The 20687-nt window shown below is 34.7% G+C and overlaps 7 protein-coding genes and 2 pseudogenes across 9 annotated transcripts in view; 3 read left to right on the top strand and 6 right to left on the bottom strand.

Annotated features, from left to right (window-relative positions):
• The window catches only part of LOC104735041 (probable LRR receptor-like serine/threonine-protein kinase At5g10290), a 7747-nt gene extending 7318 nt beyond the window's left edge, over nucleotides 1–429 (bottom strand). The window contains exon 1 of one of the 3 annotated variants that reach the window (XM_010454754.1): nucleotides 127–429. The gene's annotated coding sequence lies outside the window, so the exon portion shown is untranslated. Of the gene's footprint in view, nucleotides 1–82 lie in introns of all 3 variants that reach the window. The other 2 variants (XM_010454753.1, XM_010454752.1) reach the window with 2 other exon arrangements.
• Nucleotides 2622–3906, top strand: LOC104735043 (alpha-hydroxynitrile lyase-like). Its single transcript, XM_010454756.2, has 3 exons — nucleotides 2622–3136; nucleotides 3254–3385; nucleotides 3547–3906. The coding sequence occupies exons 1-3, from the start codon at nucleotides 2774–2776 to the stop codon at nucleotides 3823–3825; spliced, it is 774 nt and encodes a 257-aa protein (XP_010453058.1). The 5' UTR covers nucleotides 2622–2773; the 3' UTR covers nucleotides 3826–3906.
• LOC104735044 (EPIDERMAL PATTERNING FACTOR-like protein 1) lies at nucleotides 4525–5543 on the bottom strand. Its single transcript, XM_010454757.2, has 2 exons — nucleotides 5124–5543; nucleotides 4525–5015 (listed from the first exon to the last, which is right to left on the bottom strand). Exons 1-2 carry the CDS (start codon nucleotides 5235–5237, stop codon nucleotides 4758–4760), a joined length of 372 nt encoding a protein of 123 aa, XP_010453059.1. The 5' UTR covers nucleotides 5238–5543; the 3' UTR covers nucleotides 4525–4757.
• On the bottom strand, nucleotides 7664–10355 carry LOC104735046 (annotated as a pseudogene).
• On the bottom strand, nucleotides 10424–12847 carry LOC104735045. The gene is made up of 6 exons (XM_019234383.1): nucleotides 12550–12847; nucleotides 12210–12270; nucleotides 11927–12063; nucleotides 11665–11766; nucleotides 11428–11558; nucleotides 10424–11329 (listed from the first exon to the last, which is right to left on the bottom strand). The coding sequence occupies exons 1-6, from the start codon at nucleotides 12715–12717 to the stop codon at nucleotides 11203–11205; spliced, it is 726 nt and encodes a 241-aa protein (XP_019089928.1). The 5' UTR covers nucleotides 12718–12847; the 3' UTR covers nucleotides 10424–11202.
• LOC109128296 lies at nucleotides 10510–11201 on the top strand (annotated as a pseudogene).
• On the bottom strand, nucleotides 13182–15092 carry LOC104735047 (polyadenylate-binding protein 3). Its single transcript, XM_010454759.1, has 6 exons — nucleotides 14911–15092; nucleotides 14712–14817; nucleotides 14524–14597; nucleotides 13756–13947; nucleotides 13549–13676; nucleotides 13182–13463 (listed from the first exon to the last, which is right to left on the bottom strand). Exons 1-6 carry the CDS (start codon nucleotides 15019–15021, stop codon nucleotides 13415–13417), a joined length of 660 nt encoding a protein of 219 aa, XP_010453061.1. The 5' UTR covers nucleotides 15022–15092; the 3' UTR covers nucleotides 13182–13414.
• LOC104735048 (ras-related protein RABA4a-like) lies at nucleotides 17123–18206 on the top strand. The gene is made up of 2 exons (XM_010454760.1): nucleotides 17123–17490; nucleotides 17644–18206. Exons 1-2 carry the CDS (start codon nucleotides 17258–17260, stop codon nucleotides 18098–18100), a joined length of 690 nt encoding a protein of 229 aa, XP_010453062.1. The 5' UTR covers nucleotides 17123–17257; the 3' UTR covers nucleotides 18101–18206.
• LOC104735050 (40S ribosomal protein S6-2-like) lies at nucleotides 18390–20127 on the bottom strand. The gene is made up of 6 exons (XM_010454761.2): nucleotides 20017–20127; nucleotides 19853–19917; nucleotides 19464–19521; nucleotides 19257–19365; nucleotides 18885–19157; nucleotides 18390–18787 (listed from the first exon to the last, which is right to left on the bottom strand). Exons 1-6 carry the CDS (start codon nucleotides 20020–20022, stop codon nucleotides 18549–18551), a joined length of 750 nt encoding a protein of 249 aa, XP_010453063.1. The 5' UTR covers nucleotides 20023–20127; the 3' UTR covers nucleotides 18390–18548.

A 20687-nucleotide genomic window follows, 5' to 3' on the forward strand; every position in this document is an offset into this window, starting at 1 on the left:
AAAAAAAAAAAAAAAGTGTTTCCGGTAATCAAATTAGGTATAAGGATAAAAGTCCACTATTTTGAAAAGGTTGAGACTTTACATAGAAAAAAAGAGTCAAACGGATTCTTGCTTACAAACACGAACATGCTCTCAATTCCCCCAGAACATGATCAGTGACCAATCTAGTGAAGAGAACCTCGTACCCAAAGAAGTAAATCCCAAAAAAAAAAAAGGAAACAATTCTGGCTGCTGGAAAGATTCAGTCCGCGGGAATAGAAACACCAAAGAGAGAACAAAACAGAGAAAAGAAAAAGAAGAAGAGAAAGTGAAAAGCTTGTCTCTTCGATTTTATTCTTCTGTAGACTTTTGTTTGCGTTTGGCAAATCGCAATTATGAATTATCACTCTCGCTAATGGCCTTTGTTGTGTGGAAAGAAAAAAATCCCATGTTTGGTCCACGGAACTGCTTTTTTCTGCGTGCAACTTGTAATTATAAATTAGTTTAATTGACTTTGATAATGATGTTTCGAGTGTCATTATTTAAAACTATTTGCTAATTAATTACGACATTTTTTGTTACGCAGAATTATTTAGCTAATGTGAATAAACACCACTCACCAACACCAAGCCTAATAATAAGAGGCAACGACCAACGTCAAGTCTTCTCTTTTAATATTTTTGTCTTAATTGTGTTGTGTTTGCGAGAGATATAGTAAGGGAATGGTCTTTTCATAATGGATGCTGGTTTATTAGATATATTTTGATGAAAATTATATATAATTGATGACAGTAATAAAATATTATCTTATAAAAAAAATAGTATTAAGGAAAAAAATTAAATTTCAGATACATAATTTTTTTAAAATATAAAAATCAGTTGTGTTATAAAATCAAATCTGATAAAAAAAATCATGAATTTAACTCGATGTTGAGGCGAAGCGAATCAAACTGATGATCTTACATATTCTAAACCATTTCTTTGACCACCAAAAAAACGAAAAAAAATTATCATCATGAATTTAACTCGTTTTCATATTTAATTGATCGCTACCACCTATATTTTTGATCAATGTGTGATAGTGATGTTCCGAATCCTCATCACTGTGTTTTTTTATTAAATTTTTTTTTATTCTTCATATTCTTTCTTTTCATTTTCATTGTCAAATTTTGTAGTAATTGTCATCGTTACTTTTACCGTCTGGTTCTTCATTATACTCTTTTTCTTCTTTTTCCTCGTCAACTTCTTCACATTCTTCCAATGAAAAATATTTTTTTTAGACTACCACACAACTTGTTAACTCATCAAACTCCAATAACAAAATCATTTCTTTTCTCATAAGAATAAAAAATAAGATAAAAAAATTAATGAAAGAATATCAACTCATCTATAAAATCATACATAAAAATATATTTTACAGCTCATAATAAATAAAAACACAAACGTAGATAAATAAGATAATTTTATGTATTACATGAATATTTATAATATTTTAAACTTTTAAAAGGTTTCGAAATATAAAATTTGAACCTTTTAAAAAGTTTCAATATTTATAATATTTTAAACTTTTAAAATTTAAAAAATATAATATTTAAAAACTTTTAAAAAGCTAAGAAAATATTATAATATATTTTTTTGAAACTTTTTAAAGTTTTAATTTGATCGGATCAAACCGAATAAAACTTTTAAACTTGGACGCTTGATAAATCAAGCTTTCCTGCTCATTCGTTGTTGGAAGCATATTAATCTTATTTATACTGGTTCTGAACCATTGTCTAAAAATTTTCTAGTCGATGTGGGATATTGTACATAGTTCTTTTATTTCCATAAATTTTAAATTTTTCCTTTTTCTAAAAATTCTGGAAATTTAAAAAATGTTAATGAATGACATGTCAAATCCTGATAGGTTGTTTAAAATAATTCTCAATATATAAAATTCAATAAATTTTTAAAAATGTTAATTAGTGAAGTGTCTAAAGAATAATCTTTATTGGTAGTTTTAAAGCTTAGGTGGACGCCTTAAAAAGCTTATAGCTCCTAATTTTTATTAGTGTAGATGATTGTATCTTCGTGGACTAACGAAAAAAGGTCATCGAATCATTAAAAGAAAAATAAGGGAAAGCTCATTGAATTAATAAAGCACTACAATGAGGAAACAAAATTAAAAGACTCACTAGTCACTTTGTTAGACGGTCCATGGGCTGGTTACAGTCTTGGTTAGGCTCAAAGGTGGAACCATGACGCAAAACGCAGCCGCGGTGGTTTTAAGAGACTAGTTTATGTAGCACGCCAGAATAAGCATTCAACGATGATTTATCTCTGACCACAACAACATAATCACCGATACCGACAGGCGACGACAGCCAAATTTTACATGTGTTAGTCCATTGTTAGAATGGAGCAGTATTTTATTCATATGCAATATATTTAGAATGTTCTAAAACATTATGTATTTTAGTTGTATAAAATTACCTTATTTAAAAGTCCGTAGGTTGTGATCAAATCTATTAAACACGTACAACTGACGATATATATAGTCGAACCGAGTGAAACTCGAAGTATGAACAAATACGACCTCTTTCTATTTCAATGATCGAGCTCGACATGTGTCTTTGTCACAATGTACATAATACGTAACTTGATAAAAGGACTCGACATATATCATTGTCATAACATACGTAACGCATATGAACTTTATCCACCAATATATAATAACGTCATATAAATAATTCTCAAATAAATCAAGCAAGAACCCAAAACCACAACACACCAAAAAAACCGTCGATCGAGACTTATGGAGAGAAAGCATCACTTCGTGTTAGTTCACAACGCTTTTCACGGAGCATGGATCTGGTACAAGGTCAAGCCTCTCCTTGAGTCCGCCGGCCACCGTGTCACTGCTGTCGAACTCTCCGCCTCCGGGATCGACCCACGACCAATCCAGGCTGTTGACAACTTCGACGAATACTCCAAACCGTTGATCGAAACCCTCAAATCTCTTCCAGAGAACGAAGGGGTGATTCTGGTTGGATCCAGCTTCGGAGGCATCAGCATTGCTCTAGCCGCCGACATATTTCCTGCGAAAATTAAGGTTCTAGTGTTCCTCAACGCCTTCTTGCCCGACACAACCCACTTGCCCTCTCACGTTCTTGATAAGGTTTACAATAAAATAACAAATAATATATTTTGTGATACTAGTACTTTTTATAATTCTACCTAGCTACTAATTCAATACCATGCAAATTATTTTTCCATTTAATTGATTATAACAAAGTATATGGAGCTGCCTGGAGGTTTGGAAGATTGTGAGTTTTCTTCTCATCAAACAAGGAATGGGACAATGGGTTTAATGAAGATGGGACCAAAATTCATGAAGACTCGTCTTTACCAAAACTGTCCTATTGAGGTACGATTCCGACTAATTTCAAAACTTTTACGCCAAAACAACAAAATCTATATTCAAACTCAAATTTGGTCCCAGATCTAGCTAGAGATACTATGTGCTAAGAGTTGAAAATATAAGTTATTCTAGTGAGATGATTTATTTAATTAATGGTTAATGTAAAGGATTACGAACTGGCAAAAATGTTGCATAGACAAGGATTATTTTTCCAAGAGGATCTATCAAAGCAAGAAAAGTTTAGCGTGGAAGGTTACGGTTCGGTACAACGAGTTTACGTAATGAGTAGTGAAGACAAAGCCATTCCTTGCGATTTCATTCGTTGGATGTTTGATAATTTCAACGTCTCCAAAGTCTACGAGATCGACGGAGGAGATCACATGCTGATGCTCTCCAAACCTCAACAACTCTTAAACACTCTCTCTGCTGCTATTGCCGCCGATTAAATGTAATAATACTATAAACTAAAAAGTCCGATTAAAAAACTCACTGTTGGTTACATTAATAAAAAAAAAAAATTAAATAAAACAAACCACTTCAAGTTTAAAATTACTACGAAGATTAAAATTGGTATTTTTGTTTCATTATTAACAGATACACATAGTTGTTTTTTTTTTTTTTTTGGCTCAACATCAACTCTTCATATACCAATACTTAGTTTACACAATCTTGGTCACAATGTTTTTGATACACATAGTTGTTTTGTTAATTGATAAGTACATAATTATTTTTGATACACATAAGTACAAAGAAGCAAACTTAAAAAAAAAGAAGTAATGTAAATAATTGTACGAAGTTAAGCTTTACTCAGATAAAGGGTCTAGAGAGGATTCACGAGAAGGAGCCTCAAACAGTGACGTGTAGGGCAGTGAAGCAGGTGAGACAAAATTGATTAATCAATTTTGACAGTGTATTGTTCCATTCAAATCAAATCTAAATTCAGTACTTTCCAAAATTAATTTAAATGAAATTGTGAAGTAATTTAGTAATAAATAATTACAAGCCTAAATGGTTCTGTTCTGTCAGTAATAATAGTTTTAAAAAGCTGTAAAAAAGCTGATGAAATCAATTGTGAACATGCAAACGTTAAGGAATCAAAAGAAAGATTAAATCAATGTTGAAAGAAATGAATGACGCAAGGTAAGTAGTTTACACAGGCTAGTAGTAATATTTGTCTCTCCAAAAAAATTCAAAATAATCATGGAACTTCTGATTATTTACAAATTGAGCCGTACATTTACAAAGAATCCAAAGAACACACACACCTCTGCTCCCAAAAATCCAAAATCAATTATAGAAACTTCTTTTTTAGAAAGAACAAAAAGAGAAAGTGAACAGAGTAGGGGTGGGGGAGATCACAAACCAGATAGATGAATTTTTAAGGATTATAAAAGTGGCCATTGCAATGACATTTCCATCCCATTGGTTTGTAATTAGAGTACTGATCAAGAACGGTGGTTAGAGACGAAGGAGGAGGTCGTACGAATCCACCGGAAAACGGGTTAACTCGAGTGAACCGGGATCGAGTAGGGAGAGTGGGAACTTGAACAGCCATGCAAGGATGGCAGTTGTTGCATCTGTTGTGGCAGCTTGGTGGTGTAGATCCTAATCTTGCTTTATCTTCAATCAAAGCTACCTGAAAATATATCAAAAAAGCAAAAAAAAAAACGCTTTTAGATCAAATCAAATGAGAAAGATTGTTTGATTTGGGGAATTGAGATGAGAGAAAGATGAGTTTGATTACTTGAGGAGAATCCGGCGGTTGGACAGGTTGAAGAAAGGATGAGACTTGTAGAGTGATGAGAAGAACAAAGAGAAGGAGAATAAGAAGAGAGGAAGTTTTGAAAATAGCAAACATTTTTTTTATTTGAATTCAAGAATTACCATACAGGAGGAAACTTCATGTGGGTCTATTGAAATTTCAAGACTTTGTTTTTGTTTTTAAAGCAAAAGCAGAGAGAGAAGGTAGAGAGAGATGAAGTAGAAGGGAAGAGTTTGGGATCAGAAGTGAAATGAGTGAGTTAAGGGGAGAGAGAGAGAGAGAGAGAGAGAGATAAGGGGAGAGAAGGAGGAGGGTAGAATAGTAATAGGAAAAGGAGAGTGAAAGGAACAAGACAGAGTGGGAGAGACAGAATAGGAGGATACATATCAGAGAGGAGAGGACTCAGAAAGAGTAGCCTTCTTTCTATGTGTCACTTCAAATCTTTCTTCTCATTTCTCTCTTTTCTTTTCATTTATTCTTTTTTTTTTCTCATTTATTTTTGTTTTTGGATACCTCTTTGCATTGTTCATTATAGTTTTCTGACCAGTTCTTTTTTAGATCTTTGTATCGATACAAAAAAAAAAACATGCACTATTTTGTATGTTGGATTTTGTTAATGTTGGTTATATAAGAACTAAGAAACATTATCGCCTTGCAACATGCCAACATGCTTGATAATACCAAAGATGTTTGGACTTATATGCTTCTTTTTTGGTATACACTTAAATGCTTCGAGATTCCAAACCTCAGTTACTAAAGCTAGCTTTCCCAATAATCCAAGGGTATATTGAAACAATGATTTTGGAATATTTGATGGAATTTAAAAAATTTGAAATTTTGATAGATTTTAGGGGAGTTGATAAAATTTATGGTAAAAAATTTTCAAATCCCACCTAAAACCATGAGATTTGTATTTCTGTATTTTTAACTAAACAAATCCTCCAAAATCTTCCAGAATCTCTAAAACTTATTAAAATCCAAATCCACAAACTGTTTTGAATAACAGTGGATTTCAAAGTAGATTTTTAAATCATCAGTTGAATAACATTAGATTTCATGAAACTTTTTAAAATTCATGATTGAATAACATAGGATTTGTAACTTTTATATAAATCACTTAAAATGTCAAGTTGAATATACCGTTACCACAAACGTTTTAGTGGAATGTTCAATGGTTATAAAAAAAGAGAGTTGAATGACATATTTATTGACAGGTAAGTATCTAGTTTACTGACACATCAAATTGGGGTTTCCTTTTAAACATGAGAAAATAGTAAACGAATAGGGAAAATGGGTTTCCTTTTATCATCAGAAAATAGTAAAACGAATAGGGAAATTACTGAGTAGTAATAGTAGCAAACATTACAAGTTTGACTGAAGTTTGATTATTGAACAAAATGAAAAAAAGAGGTAAAGATTTTACCAAGAGCAATAAATGAAGAAGAAGAAGTAGAAGGATGCCACATTTTGACTGCATTCAATTAAATAAGTTGAACAAATCTTACTATGTAATTAAATGTGAGAGAGCATCTGTGCCCTTTCTTGGAGTATTATATAATCCATGTCTCTTTCTCCTGCTGTTTTCCAACAATTTTTTTTCGCAGTATCGTTTTCTCCTTCTTTTAATACATTTTACTTTTCGTATATCTAGTACTTTATGTGACATTTTTATCATTTTTAGAAAATATTAGTTCTTCTGAAAGTAATGATTCTTTTATACTTATTTTTTTGGTTTGAATAAAAAAGTACAGTACAAGTAACCACTAGAATGATTACTTTTTTTTTTTACAAATTAGCTGAGTGTTTTGAATAGACACGATAATTGAAAGGAGTAGTACAATTTTGGAATGGTCCATGGACCATTAGATGAATCATTAAACACTGGAAAATTTCCATCATCGACTTTTTGGTATTACCTCTTGAAAATATGGAAGTGTAATAAACGAGTAAATTTAAACAAGTGAAAAAAAAATTAAAAAGAAACCACAAAAAGCTTATTTTATCAGAGAAAAACAGAGAATATTTTTAAACCCGTGAAATTTGGACATATCCTTTTTTTTTTGTAAGAAGAATTAAAATATCAGTCAAATCAATATATATAAAGTTGAAACAAGAGACTGGAAAATAAACAATACACGAAAGGAAGGCTGTGAAACTAACGTTCCGTGGAACCGCGTGATTCGATCAGTTACTATCCTTTTCCACGTTACCTGATTTGTCGCATTTCATTTATTTTTCTTATAACATTATTATTCCAGAAAATAAAATGAAGTTAAAAAAAAAAAAAAAATCCTCAGAAAGAGAAGACTTTCACAGTAAGACAACGAGACCGCCGTAGAAATACAAAAAAAAAAACAAAAAAACTGAAAATGTTTTTATGACATGATCCTATAATAAAAGAGTCAAGGGCTTTTGTCTCCGGTTGCCAAAAAAAAAAAAAAAAAAATTTTTTNGTTTTGTCTCCTTTTGATACTTTCGGTCACAACTCGTCTACCCTATTTGTACTTTAGACGGTTCAGATGTAGTCAGAAAGATCCTACGGCCTAATAATGTTTTCGTCACTTATTCCTTGTCTCGGTCAAGGATACAATTAAAAAATTCCCCGGTTTACTCCGGTGTACAACCTTAACTTAAATCCCGGTTTTATTACAACTGTCTTCTTCTTTTTTTGGGTTTTACCGATGAGCAGCAGCTCGGTATGCTTCTTCGTCGGAGATAACCACCGGTATGTTCCATGTTCCCAGCGAATGACCAGATGTTTTCCCACCTGATCAAAACTCCTTTTTCATTCAAAGTCTAAACAAGACCATAACAACGAGTTTGAAAAGATATTGTAACTAACTTTTGGTACCTTCTTTAGTAGCTTCTTCACATCTTCTTTGGTACTTTGAAGACAAATGTGGATCCAAGGATTTCATTATCTCTTCATACTTCTCTTCAGCTTCTGATATCCGCTTCGCCTGTAAGAACAAACCAATGAGCTTTTGATAAAGTTTTCAGACGGAAACGTTTGATTGATTGCAGTAATTAACGTTTCTTTTTACCAGTTCAGTGGGGGCATTCGATGAGCCGAACATTCCCACAAACATACGTAATACATTGAAATTGTTCTCAAGCACATCGTCCTACAAGAAAACCAGATCGAGTCTGATCAGTAGAGATCGTGATGACGTTACGGAGTTCTTACAAGATTTCGTAACCTCGTAATCGAACCTGCAAAAGTGAAGTTGAAAACCACTCAGATTCTGAAAGATTTCAAGCTTTGTGTTTGTGGTAAATGGAGAGGTTATAAAAGAAGCATACAGATCATCTGCTACTTCCACCAGGAATTCTGAAATTGACAAGAAGTCCATATGCAACTCATTCAGCTTTTCCAAACAAAGAAGAGAAGACATATGTTATATACAATTCCAATCTACGTATATGCATCAGATACTGGAAGTGGATTACATATGACTTCACATCAAGAAGAGACTTAGGCACATAAATGTACTACCTCTTCTCCTCTCAGCTTATATAGCAGAAGATTCAACACCCGGTAATCAAAAGACTTCAAATGAATTGCTCTCATCACATCTTCTAGACAAATCTATAAATAAACAGATGAAACCATGAGCAAATGTATTGCTAAAAACAAACATCATATTGTTTGACAACAATATAAACTGAAGCAGACACCTTGTCTTTGTTTGAAAGAGCATGACAAAGCCTTCTTTCTAACGCCCAATACTCTTCACCTGACTTAAACTCTTGATGTATTCTAATTCATGCAACAAATTAACAACGATTAGTGTCTATGTTTGTCCCTTTCCTAATAAAACAGTAAGAAGAAAAGGATAAGTTAGAGCAAGGAAATACCTTTGTGTCAAAAGACCCTCACGTTCAAGCAGATCTTCAAGAGGCTTCAGTGGATCAGCTTCAAACAAAACTCGTGATTCAGCATTCCATCCATCAATTGAAGCTGATTCACTCACTATCTTCTCATTAAGAGCATCAATCTGCAGAAACAAAGATCTGAATTTCTTAGATTCAGATTACATTGTCATTGTTGCAGTTGCACGTTAACTTAACAAAGGAAACAACAAAAGTGAACAAATTATTTACCTGATATATGTAACTCTCTGTGAATGAAAGCACGGGTAAATATCTGAATATTGACTGTGGTTCATTAATATCCAACCGATGGAACATGAAATAAGACCTGGACTGCAACAGGATATAAGACAACAAATTCAGAAATCATGAGACAACACTTGCATAATTCACAAAACAAGTTCATTCTTCCTTGATTTTCCTAATTCGTATGTCTACACAACCCGATCCTGTTATCCACGGTTAGCTAATTCAACCAGCCAAGACAGAGAGAAGTAATGCACTTGTGTAAGAAGAAAAAACTTACGAAATCCTCAAGTGTAGAGTTTGCTCGTTTCATTGCATCTAGCCCAACCATTGCCACACATCTTGGTGTTTCTGTGATGTGCAAGGATGAACATTGTCCATGACACTCCTCTTCACATAACTCTTTTGGAACTCTGCTGCATCGAAATTTGAACAATTACCCAAAGGTTCACATTAAGAATACCATATTGGAGCGATTTGACATGTGTTTGGGACATCATTATCTCAACTAAAACAAAAGATAGTAACTAGAAAAGGGGGATTAAGTACTAGAACCTGAGCTTGTTTTGACTGGTTTAGCTTCATGGTCTAGCTCAAGCGACTTGGATATCTCTTCTAAGAAAGGTACTGAGATCTACACGTAATGAAAGCAGCACACTTAGTGATAATCTTAGGGTTCATGGAAAAAAAATTGTAACTTTACTTACTTTAGGTAGGAATCCAGAGACTAGAGCCAGTTTCGAATCTATATCGAGTTCGTCGCATGGTTGTACCTTGAAAGAAGAATGAAAACATTAAAGATTCTTTTCACGGAGGAGAATCTCAGAGTGTAAAAACTCGAAAAGACTTGGACTTTTTATATCGTTTACCAGGAAAAGGACGAGATTGGAGAGGAAGCGAGAAGAAGAAGAAGCTGAATCGGAAGAAGAAGAAAGCAAACCGCGAGAAGTAATGGCTGATACAACACTCTGAGACTTCTCCAGTCGCCTTAGCTCTTCCATCAAAAAAATTAGACTTTTACAAAATCGATTCGGACTTTAATTATTTATATTCGTCTCGTGCAAATCCTTGTTTTGTCTATAACAATTCAACTTTCAATTTCAAATTAAAATTAAAAATCTTTTTTTTTTTTTTTTTGTCCCGGTTCCTAGTTGGAATGGGAGTAACATAAAGCAAATCATATATATATAGATTAACACCTCTCCTCAATTCATTAATCATTCAAGATTTCAGACGGAGACAGAGAAGTATGGAAGAGTTGTTGCTACCACACGATGTGATAGAGCATCATATTATGAAGAGGCTCCGATGTTAAAACCCTCAAGTCTGTATCGAAGCAATGGAGATCTACAACCCCCTCTTTCCAAGAAAGACACCATCGTGGCCAACCAAGAGATCCACTTGTGCTTTTGGTGTCCTTATATGATCCTTCTGCTCACCAGCCAGATCCAAGCTTTGAAGCTATGAGAACGTTGGTGGTGCGCTCATCACTTTCTGTTCAGATCCCTACTCCTTGGGAGGACAAGTCATTCGACGTTTGCAGTACTAGTTGTGATGGTCTGATCTGCCTCTACGATTTCTTTAGACTACCCAGTATCGTCGTCAATCCCACCACTCGCTGGCATCCAACTATCCTCAGATGCAACTATCAACTAGTCGCTGCCGAGAACAGAGAGAGACGAGTGGTTTGAAGTCCCATACCCTTCTCCTGGATTTGGTAAAGACAAACTCAGTGGCACATACAAGCATGTTTGGTTGTATAACTCCTCTGAGTTAGGCCTTAACGACCAGGCTACTACTTGTGAAGTTTTTGATTTCGGCGCCACAAACGCGTGGAGGTACCTTGTCCCTTCGTCCCCTCATCTGATTTTTCACACCCAAGCTCCTGTTTACGTAGATGGGTCTCTTCATTGGTTCACTGCCTTCTCGCAAGAGGGCTAAACTATGCATCACATTGTTTGACAACAATATAAACTGAAGCAGACACCTTGTCTTTGTTTGAAAGAGCATGACAAATCTTTCTTTCTAACGCCCAATACTCTTCACCTGACTTAAACTCTTGTTGTATTCTAATTCATGCAACAAATTAACAACGATTAGTGTCTATGTTTGTCCCTTTCCTAATAAAACAGTAAGAAGAGAAGGAGAAATTATAGCAAGGAAATACCTTTGTGTCAAAAGACCCTCACGTTCAAGCAGATCTTCAAGAGGCTTCAGTGGATCAGCTTCAAACAAAACTCGTGATTCAACATTCCCTCCATCAATTGAAGCTATCATCTTCTCATTAAGAACATCAATCTGCAGAAACAAATATCTGAATTTCTTAGATTCAGCTTACATTGTCATTGTTGCAGTTGCACGTTAACTTAACAAAGAAAACAACAGAAGTGAACAAATTATTTACCTGATATATGTAACTCTCTGTGAATGAAAGCACGAGTAAATATCTGAATATTGACTGTGGTTCGTTAATATCCAACCGATGGAACAAGGAATAAGACCTGAACTGCAACAGGATATGTGACAGTTACTAACACAACAAAATTCAGAAATCATGAGACAGAATGCATGATTCACGAAACAAGTTCATTCTTCCTAATTTATACACAACTCAACCAGTCAAGACAGAGAATAGCAATGCATTTGTGTAAGAAGAAAAAACTTACGAAATCCTCAAGTGTAGAGTTTGCTCTTTTCATTGCATCTAGCCCGACCATTGCCACGACATCTTGGTGTTTCTGTGATGTGTAAGGATCAACAATGTCCATGACACTCCTCTTCACATAACTCTTTTGGAACTCTGCTGCATCGAAATTTGAAGAATTACCCCCAAAGGTTCACATTAAGAATACCATATTATTACAGCGATTTGACATGTGTTTGGGACATCAATATCTCAACTAAAACGAAAGATAAATAACTACAAAAAGGGGGATTAAGTACTAAAACCTGAGCTTGTTTTGACTGGTTTAGCTTCATCAAGTGACTTGGATAGGAAAGGTCCTGAGATCTACACGTTAGGAAAGGAAAGAGGTGATATAATCTTAGGGTTCATTGAAAAGGGCAAGAAAAAAACTTAACTTTAGGTAGGAATAGTTTCAATTGATCAAAAAGGAAATACTCAGATTTGTCAAGTTTCTTTCTTAACACAATAATAGCAACTAGAGAACGTGACCAATCAAGTCAGCAAAATATAAAACAATAACAAAGTCGAAGCAATCAATGGAAACTTTTATGCAGCTGATACAAATTAGTATTGGACGAAGAAAGGTCAAGCAAGATTATTAACCTGCGTTTTGTTGGTAGCCTCCGAGGAAGAATGTGAATCGAAGATTTGATTCTCCGGGCATGATTTAGCAAGAACACGAACTCGGTTCCGGTTTGGTGCAGCTGGAGAAGGCGTATGGAGACGCATCGAAGGGAGTGCGAAGAAGAGATGAGATGATAATGCCGCCATTTTTTTTTTTTTTTTCAGTATGGAGAGACACCCAAAAGTTTTAGGTATCTATGGATAGGATGTTTTAGGTATCTATAGGATAGGATGTTTTAGGTATTTTCGTTTTGTTGCCAAATTTGGATAAATTTGTTGTACTGTAGACTATAATGGTTTTTTGTGGTCAAGAGGTCGTAAAGTTTTTTGGCCATCAAGGGAAGAGACGTAGAGACACAATAATGTTGGGGCTCCCTCGTTCCAATCACCGCGTCTCAATCATTGCATGATATACATGATTACATTCAAATTTGGTTCATTTATAAGAAAATTCACGTAGGCGCGCGTACCTGTTCCAAGCTACTGGCTCTTGTCAGTAATTAAGATTTATACAAGCCAGTTTAGTTGTAGTATAAAATTTTGGGTGGAATATGTGCATGGGTCATGGAGGATTCTTCGGTTAACTTCATTAGACACTACACAGCTTTGGATGAAAGGAAGCAATAACAAAGATATAAACTGAAAGTAATATCATACACATAACCCATATCTAAAGAAAAGAAAGACGCTTATAGTCTCATCCTTACATGATCGATTCAAGAAGTTCAGGTGCACGAAAAGCAAAGTCATATTGATAAATAAAGCTCGAAATTGAGGGACGACCTCTATTCTCTAGGCACTCTGTCATAGCTATTCTTCTTTGGTTCTTATTCCGGTACGGTTTCTATTGGTAAGGCATGTACCGCATTGGCCTTCTGAACCTAGGAACCTTCCTGCACAAGCCATTGTCGTATGAGACGAAGAAGAGAAAGCCATATGATATGTAATTGGTGGTAAATACGTAAAATTTAAACTTACCCGTATCCATATGGGGAATAGAAATAAGGAGGCACAAAAGGTCTGCGAAAGCGGTATCCCATTGAAGGGTTGAAACGCCCAGGATGATACTGTTTCATTCCAGGAACATTGGTTCGCTTAGGCGATACCTGAATGAAAACAAAAGAGAAGACTGAGATCAATGAACTGTTCATTTCCTTCAGTATCGGACTTAGTACGAGAAGGCACCTTCAATTGACGACCATGTAGCTCTGATTCATTCAGTTGCAGAGCTTCTTCCACGGCTTCGATTTCAACAAACTCCACATAAGCAAATCCCTTTGGTTGTCCAAACTTGTCCATCAGAATGGTTACCCGGTTGACTGTTCCGCATGTCTGGAAATGCAATTGAACTTCTTCAGGTGTACAAGCATAATCGACCTGCAGGATGTAAAATGAGGTTTAAGTATAGCACACAAGCATTTATCTTGCGGCTAAAACCAAGACTCACTGGACACATAACAGAGAAATAAGTGAAGCCTAGTGACAAACATAAGTGCCCTAAAGCAATCTTCCATGTCTAACATTAGAACCCTAAGATGTGTACAAGGAAATTATCAAGATAACCACAAATCCTAGCTGACAACCCAGAGGTAATATAAGAACTTGAGGTACGAGAACAAACCTGCGATTATATAGGACATTGAGTCAAACTATGATACTAGAGTTGCAAAGCATCCATATAAGAGAAGCAACACACAGCCAAATTCAGGATTAAATTTAACCATACAAGGATAACAATCATACTTAACAACCTTAAAAGTTAGAGAAACCACCTTGATACTGATTCTAAGGGTAATAATCTCAACTCATAAGGGATAAAGAACAAAGCTAAGACACTTTGAAAGCAGTTCTTTACTCAAACGATCCTAATCTAATCCACATCAAGATTCGCAACAGATCAAAGCCATGAGCATTAAACAGAACGTTGAAACAGTAAATAATAAGCATTCTTACATTACCAACATAAACAGATCGAGCATCCACCTCTTCCTTTCCTTCTTGATTTGTGGCCATACCACTTGCAGGATCTGAAACAATTAACAAAATCAGAAGATCAATATCGTAAAATTAAATCTAGACAATCAACAGATTCCTTCTAGTATCTCGAGCAAATCAAATCACACAGGACCAAAGAAACGAACCTGGAGTAGCAGCTCCCATTTCTGTTTCAACTTTTGCTTGCATCTCGCGCAGCGCAGCAGCTTCGTCCTCCATCTCCTTCAATCTCCTCTTCATCTCATCAAGCTCCTGATACCACACACATAAATCAAAACACCAAACGAAAAATATACACATACGACGAAAATACAAATATCAAAATCGAACGAAGCAGAAGCAGACCCTAACGGCGTCATCATTGGCGGCAGAGATATCGAAATCTGGATCGGGAACATCAACCTCGCCGAATTCAGGGATTTCTCCACCGTAAACCTCGTGCTCTTCTTCCTCCATTAATTTATTCTTTTCGCCACTCTTGGTCGCCGAATCTATATTAACATTTCTGAACCAGTTGTGTTAACCCGTTTTAGTTTTACCTATTTAAATTTTTATTTATAATATTAACCCCTTAAAAATTTCGAAAAATAGTATCGGTAGAGATTTTGTTTCCTAAATCTATATTAACATTTTTGAAGTATATTTGGTATTATATCCTTGTTATATGTATTTAAAAACTTATTTACAAATTTAATCCCTAAAAACTTTCCAAAAATAACATCATTTCAGATTTTGTTTCCTAGATATTTTACATTTCATCCCAACCAAAAATAAAAAACAGCAATCAATATTATATAAAGACATAAACTATGATATATTTTCCATTTTATTTTCCAAATATGTGAGTTTTGATTCTTAACGTAAAAAAAACTTCGATTTCTAATTATTTAAATATTATAATTAATATATATATATATATATTTGATAAAATGTAAAATATTATGAATATGTAAAATTAAAAAAAAATTAAAATACTATATAATGTGATTATAAAAAGTACATGTTGGAATTAATAAAATATTATTAAATATGTGCTAATACGGATTAAATCCTCATTTTATTATTTGCCAACAATATAAATATTATAATATCTGACATATAAAATCAATTTGTTTTATCTAAGATTGTGTAAAATAATTAATTTATTAGGGAAAAATGTGACTTAATCACATCATATAAATGACTTATTATGTATTTAGATCCCTTATTTTTTGTTATAATAATTAAAAATCGAAACATAATCTCAAACACTAAACAAAACAAACTAAATATAATAAACAAATAGTCATATAATATATTATAGGTTAAAAAATTAATATAAACATTTAGTCGTACCGTCTACGTTCAAAGTCAGAAGCTTTTGACTTTTCTTTAATTCCTTCAATTAGGCGCTCATGAACATTAACAACAAGTTGAAATGCTTGCTTAGTAATGCATCAACTCCTCCTCCTAATTGCTCTTCATTTGGAGGTTGCCTCTGCGACAAGTTGGTTTTTTTTTTTTGGCATAGAACAATTGTCTCATTGTTGATTTTTTTTGCTTGCTCTGAAATACGTAATTTGATAGTATCATAATTTTTTTTTGTTTGAAAATAAATAACAAAACACATCAAACTCATGGGTTAAACAAAACACACTCTAAATTCATTTTTTTTCCTTCTCAAAATTGTCTCATTTATTAATATTATCAAAACTCACAAGTGACTAAAACCACCAAAAGAATTCTTCAAATAAAACATAAAGCGTCAAAAAATTAGATGAACAACAACAACAAAAAAAAGAATCGATTAACGTAATTAAGCCTCTCTCTTCTCTCTTCTTTCTTCTACGTTTCTAAATTATCTTGCCGTTAGTGTTTCTAAGTTAAAGCCGTTTTCCGTTTAATAGAACGTTTAGATGAAAAAATGAAGCAATAAATAATAAGCATTCTTAGATTGCCAACATAAACAGATCGAGCATCCACATCTTCCTTTCCTTCTTGATTTGTGGCCATACCACTTGCAGGATCTGAAACAATTAACAAAATCAGAAGTTCAATATCGTAAACACTAACTCAAAATAAGAATAGTCCATTAGTATAAAAAATAGAAAGGTTACATATCAAGCATTGGTCAAGGCCTCATGAAGGGGTAGTTTTTTAATTATTTTTTTAAATCTGAAAGTGAACCAAATTTGAATGGGATCATGTATATCATGCACTGATCAATATGGAGACTTGAGAATATTGTGGATTTGTCAATATATAAGTTTAGAAAATTTAGTATTATATTTCCATTTATTTTATTGTTAACCTAGAAATTTTATTTATTTTTATGTAAATTAATGTAATGGGTAAAGAATTTTTATGTGTCTAATAACAATTCCTTCAAAACACATTTTTGTGTTCTTATTTTTATCAAATCACCGTCAAATTTGTAAACACATATTTGTGTTCTTATTTTTGTGGGCTTTTCACTTTAAAATGGGCTTGGGCCATTACATTTAATATTTCGATTCCGGCCCTCGTAATTTGTTAGATTATTGCATTATATTATATTATATATCACCGGAAAACATGCGTCTGACAATTGAGCAAAGTAGCAAACAAAGGCTTGACCGCACCTGATCACTGCTTGTAAAGTTTCCTCTTCTTCCGTCTTTTTACTTCACCATTGTTGAAAACAACAGTGGAGGGTAAAAGGTTTCAAGCGAAGATGGCGAGTGGAGGTGGATACGGAGACCCGTCGCAGAAGATTGACTACGTCTTCAAGCTGGTCCTAATCGGAGACTCCGGAGTTGGGAAATCTCAAATACTGTCTCGGTACGCGAGAAACGAGTTCAGCTTGGATTCCAAAGCTACCATCGGCGTTGAGTTTCAAACTCGTACACTTGTTATGGACCATAAGAGTGTCAAAGCTCAGATCTGGGACACCGCTGGCCAAGAACGGTACTCTCCCCCAACTTCCTATATCATTGCTTTTCACTTTCCATTTTTGCTGAACCCGCCGCTCGATCGAGCTTAGATCTCTCCTAGATTCGAATCTCCGATACTTCAGATTCCAAATTTCAAACTATTGATGTGCAAAACGGTGTCGTATAGGTATAGAGCGGTGACGAGTGCGTATTACAGAGGAGCGGTTGGGGCGATGCTTGTTTACGACGTGAGTAGACGTCAGACGTTTGATCATATCCCTAGGTGGCTTGAAGAATTGCGGAATCACGCAGACAAGAACATTGTGATTATACTCGTCGGGAACAAGTCTGATCTTGAGGATCAACGTGCGATTTCTACGGAAGATGCTCAAGAGTTCGCTGAGAAAGAAGGTCTTTTCTTCTTGGAGACTTCGGCTCTAAACGCAGTCAACGTGGAGAGTGCTTTCTCCACTGTTTTGACTGAGATTTTCAATTTTGTCAACAAGAAAAGCCTTGTTGATTTTGGTGAAGGACAAGGTACTAATAATGGTGATCCTGCATCGCTTGCTGGTAAGAAGATTGATATTGTCCCAGGTCCTGGTCAGGTGATTCCAACTAAGAGTAGATTGTGTTGTAACACGTAGACCACCCTGTTCAATTCTGTATTCACATTTCTCCCTGTTATAACCAAATCAAGGGCCATATTTTGTGTTGAGGTTTTAACTAGAGAAGCGTTTGATAGAGATTGAATTTGGTTTTGGTTCAAATCGTTTAGTTTATCGATTACAGCCTTTACTGGTTCTCTGATATAAGAATCGCAACACTTTGGCTAGTTAGCATGGGAGATCAGGTTATCAAAGATTAAAGAATCTCTCTTATAAAAAAACGGGATTATAAATTAGATCGAAACTAACTAACAAACACGTACTAATATATAGGTTCAAAACTTTGATATAATAAAACAGGCTTAAATTGTTAACACAAAGAAAAACAAAAAATAGCGTTCAAAATGGCGTTCTCATGTCTGTGGAGTAACTTAAGTACGACAAGAAACAAACTAGAGAGAACGAAAATCTCTTAATCTTGGGGGCTTTAAGCAGCAGCGGGCTTAGCAGGAGCAGAAGAGAGTCTAGACCTCTTCTTAGCCAAACTTTCACTACGGCGATCACGCTGCTCCTTAAGTCTGGAGGCAAGAAGCTTCTGGTACTCAGCTGCATCAGAGTTAGCCTTGGCGATTTTCTTCTTCTTGTCAGCAATTCTAGCTCTCTTCCTCTGGAGAGTCAATGGAGTCACAAGCCTCTGGATCTTGGGAGCCTTGCTAACCTCCTTGCCTGCAGATGCAATAAACAGATTTTGGTAAATCTCCAATCCTATATGACCAGTTTTCAATCATAGTAACACTAAAGTGAATCTGTTTTATTTCCTTACCCTTCTTGTTTGTGAAGGTACGGCGGTAAGTGTTAACGTACTTCCTAACATCATCCTCCTTTCCAAGGTTAAACAACTTGCGGATCTTTGATGCCCTCTTGGGACCTCTCATCCTTGGCTTCTCAGTGTCGGTAAGGCCTGGAAGATCGTTTTCACCCTTCTTCACAATGACCAAGTTAAGGACAGAGAGGTCAGGGCTCACAATGCAACCACGGACTGACTTTCGTCTCCTCTCACCAGTCCTCCTTCCGTGTCCTCTGAAACAAGGGGTACCTAATCCACACAAACCAGATTACATAAATATAACAGATTGATGACAACCATAAACTAATCAAGCTGTACAAGTCGATCAATTAAGGTTGAGTCAAGTACCTCTGTGAAGCAAAAGGCGAACACGACCAGGTGTCAGAACTCCCTGTTTCATTGGGAAACCTTGCTTGTCACAACCTCCCATGATCTTGAATACGTATCCCTTGAATTCCTGCAAATAGCTCAAAACAATCCCATTAAGTAAACTGATAACTCAGAAGACAAATTAAGAAAAAAAATCAAACACTGAAGCAGAAGAAGAAATTGCACCTCGCCAAGAGCATCTCCGCTAACTTCCTGAGAGAGCCTCTTGTCGAAAAAAGCACGGCTGGATCAAACAACAACAATGAAACTCAAATACTTTACTCAAATCAGCAACGTTGATCCAGAACCGGTTAACGAATATGTTCAGAACACATCGGAGAAGAGATCAGAGGTTCCAATATTTCACAGACGAACTAGTATCGCATCAGATAAAAACAGATTCTAGCCGCGTGAAACCGTAACTATCCTACGATTCTAAGGTTTTAACCAAATGAATATTACGAACTTCGAAGCAGATATATATCACGCTGTTCACTCAATCCCAGATCAATCACGAATTACAGAATCCCTAAGAAAACATAGTCGAAATGTTATAGAAATCAAAGAGATCTTACAGCTTTTGGTCGTCATCGATCTCGAGCTTCTTCTGGCAACCAGTAGTCGGATTTGCGATGTTGAACTGCGACACAAAACAAAATCGAATGAGCAAAGGAAATAACACAGTGATGATAAGCCACAAGAGAATCTAAGAGATGAGATGAGAGGACGAGAAAGCTACCTTCATCGTCTCCGATAGACACTGCCACTAGAACAGCCTGCAGTAGAAGATTGAATATATAAAATGCTCTCGGAGCGGCTGAACTAGGGTTTGGCGTGAAAGATGAAAGAGGCAACTTATAGTAGAACCAATTAACAACAGATAGGTTTAATTGAAATGGGCCTATATTATAAGGGCTTTAACTAAATTTCGGGATTAGGCCTTTAGGCCCGAATATTAGTCTCTTTTTATGTTTTTTTTATGCACAAATTAGAAAACTTTTTAATCAAGTTTTCTACTACGAAATTTTATAAATAATATTTTTACCATTTTGAGAAACCTTTTTCCCCTTTTTTTGCTTTTTCAATATTTTTTTAATTAATTAGTAAATATTTTTTTTTTGACAACAAAGAGAAGATTAGCTCAAAAAATTAGTAAATAATGTTTGATAAAATTTGACTAAAATGTAAAATACAAAAATATGGAAAACAAATCAAAAAGAAAAAGGAATTAGGTTAAAAAGTAAAAAAGAAAGAGTAGACGAAACGCTTTTTAAATGATGTCAAAAAAAAAAAACGCTTTTTAATTTAAACAAATAAAAACAATAATAAATATTGGTATCGGAGACTGATCGGAAACAATAATAATAAAAAAAAAAAAAATAATAAAATAAAAAAAAAAAAAAAAAAAAA

The sequence above is a fragment of the Camelina sativa genome, chromosome 13, assembly GCF_000633955.1.
Source record: "Camelina sativa cultivar DH55 chromosome 13, Cs, whole genome shotgun sequence".
Lineage (NCBI taxonomy): Eukaryota > Viridiplantae > Streptophyta > Magnoliopsida > Brassicales > Brassicaceae > Camelina > Camelina sativa.

What these genes read in the sequence shown, in the direction of transcription:
- LOC104735043 (XM_010454756.2), top strand. Translation starts at nt 2,774, where the DNA reads ATGGAGAGAAAGCATCACTTCGTGTTAGTTCACAACGCTTTTCACGGA. An exon ending in CCTCTCACGTTCTTGATAAG is followed by an intron (nt 3,137 to 3,253) that starts GTTTACAATAAA and finishes ATTATAACAAAG; the next exon opens with TATATGGAGCTGCCTGGAGG. An exon ending in ACCAAAACTGTCCTATTGAG is followed by an intron (nt 3,386 to 3,546) that starts GTACGATTCCGA and finishes GTTAATGTAAAG; the next exon opens with GATTACGAACTGGCAAAAAT.
- LOC104735044 (XM_010454757.2), bottom strand. Translation starts at nt 5,237, where the DNA reads ATGTTTGCTATTTTCAAAACTTCCTCTCTTCTTATTCTCCTTCTCTTT. An exon ending in AACCGCCGGATTCTCCTCAA is followed by an intron (nt 5,016 to 5,123) that starts GTAATCAAACTC and finishes ATATATTTTCAG; the next exon opens with GTAGCTTTGATTGAAGATAA.
- LOC104735045 (XM_019234383.1), bottom strand. Translation starts at nt 12,717, where the DNA reads ATGGCGGCATTATCATCTCATCTCTTCTTCGCACTCCCTTCGATGCGT. An exon ending in ACCAGTCAAAACAAGCTCAG is followed by an intron (nt 12,064 to 12,209) that starts GTTTTAGTACTT and finishes ATTTCGATGCAG; the next exon opens with CAGAGTTCCAAAAGAGTTAT. An exon ending in ACTCTACACTTGAGGATTTC is followed by an intron (nt 11,767 to 11,926) that starts GTAAGTTTTTTC and finishes ATCCTGTTGCAG; the next exon opens with TTCAGGTCTTATTCCTTGTT.
- LOC104735047 (XM_010454759.1), bottom strand. Translation starts at nt 15,021, where the DNA reads ATGGAGGAAGAAGAGCACGAGGTTTACGGTGGAGAAATCCCTGAATTC. An exon ending in AATGGGAGCTGCTACTCCAG is followed by an intron (nt 14,598 to 14,711) that starts GTTCGTTTCTTT and finishes TAATTGTTTCAG; the next exon opens with ATCCTGCAAGTGGTATGGCC. An exon ending in TACATGGTCGTCAATTGAAG is followed by an intron (nt 13,677 to 13,755) that starts GTGCCTTCTCGT and finishes GTTTTCATTCAG; the next exon opens with GTATCGCCTAAGCGAACCAA.
- LOC104735048 (XM_010454760.1), top strand. Translation starts at nt 17,258, where the DNA reads ATGGCGAGTGGAGGTGGATACGGAGACCCGTCGCAGAAGATTGACTAC. An exon ending in GACACCGCTGGCCAAGAACG is followed by an intron (nt 17,491 to 17,643) that starts GTACTCTCCCCC and finishes GGTGTCGTATAG; the next exon opens with GTATAGAGCGGTGACGAGTG.
- LOC104735050 (XM_010454761.2), bottom strand. An exon ending in ATCGATGACGACCAAAAGCT is followed by an intron (nt 19,522 to 19,852) that starts GTAAGATCTCTT and finishes TGTTTGATCCAG; the next exon opens with CCGTGCTTTTTTCGACAAGA. An exon ending in TACCTTCACAAACAAGAAGG is followed by an intron (nt 18,788 to 18,884) that starts GTAAGGAAATAA and finishes TTGCATCTGCAG; the next exon opens with GCAAGGAGGTTAGCAAGGCT.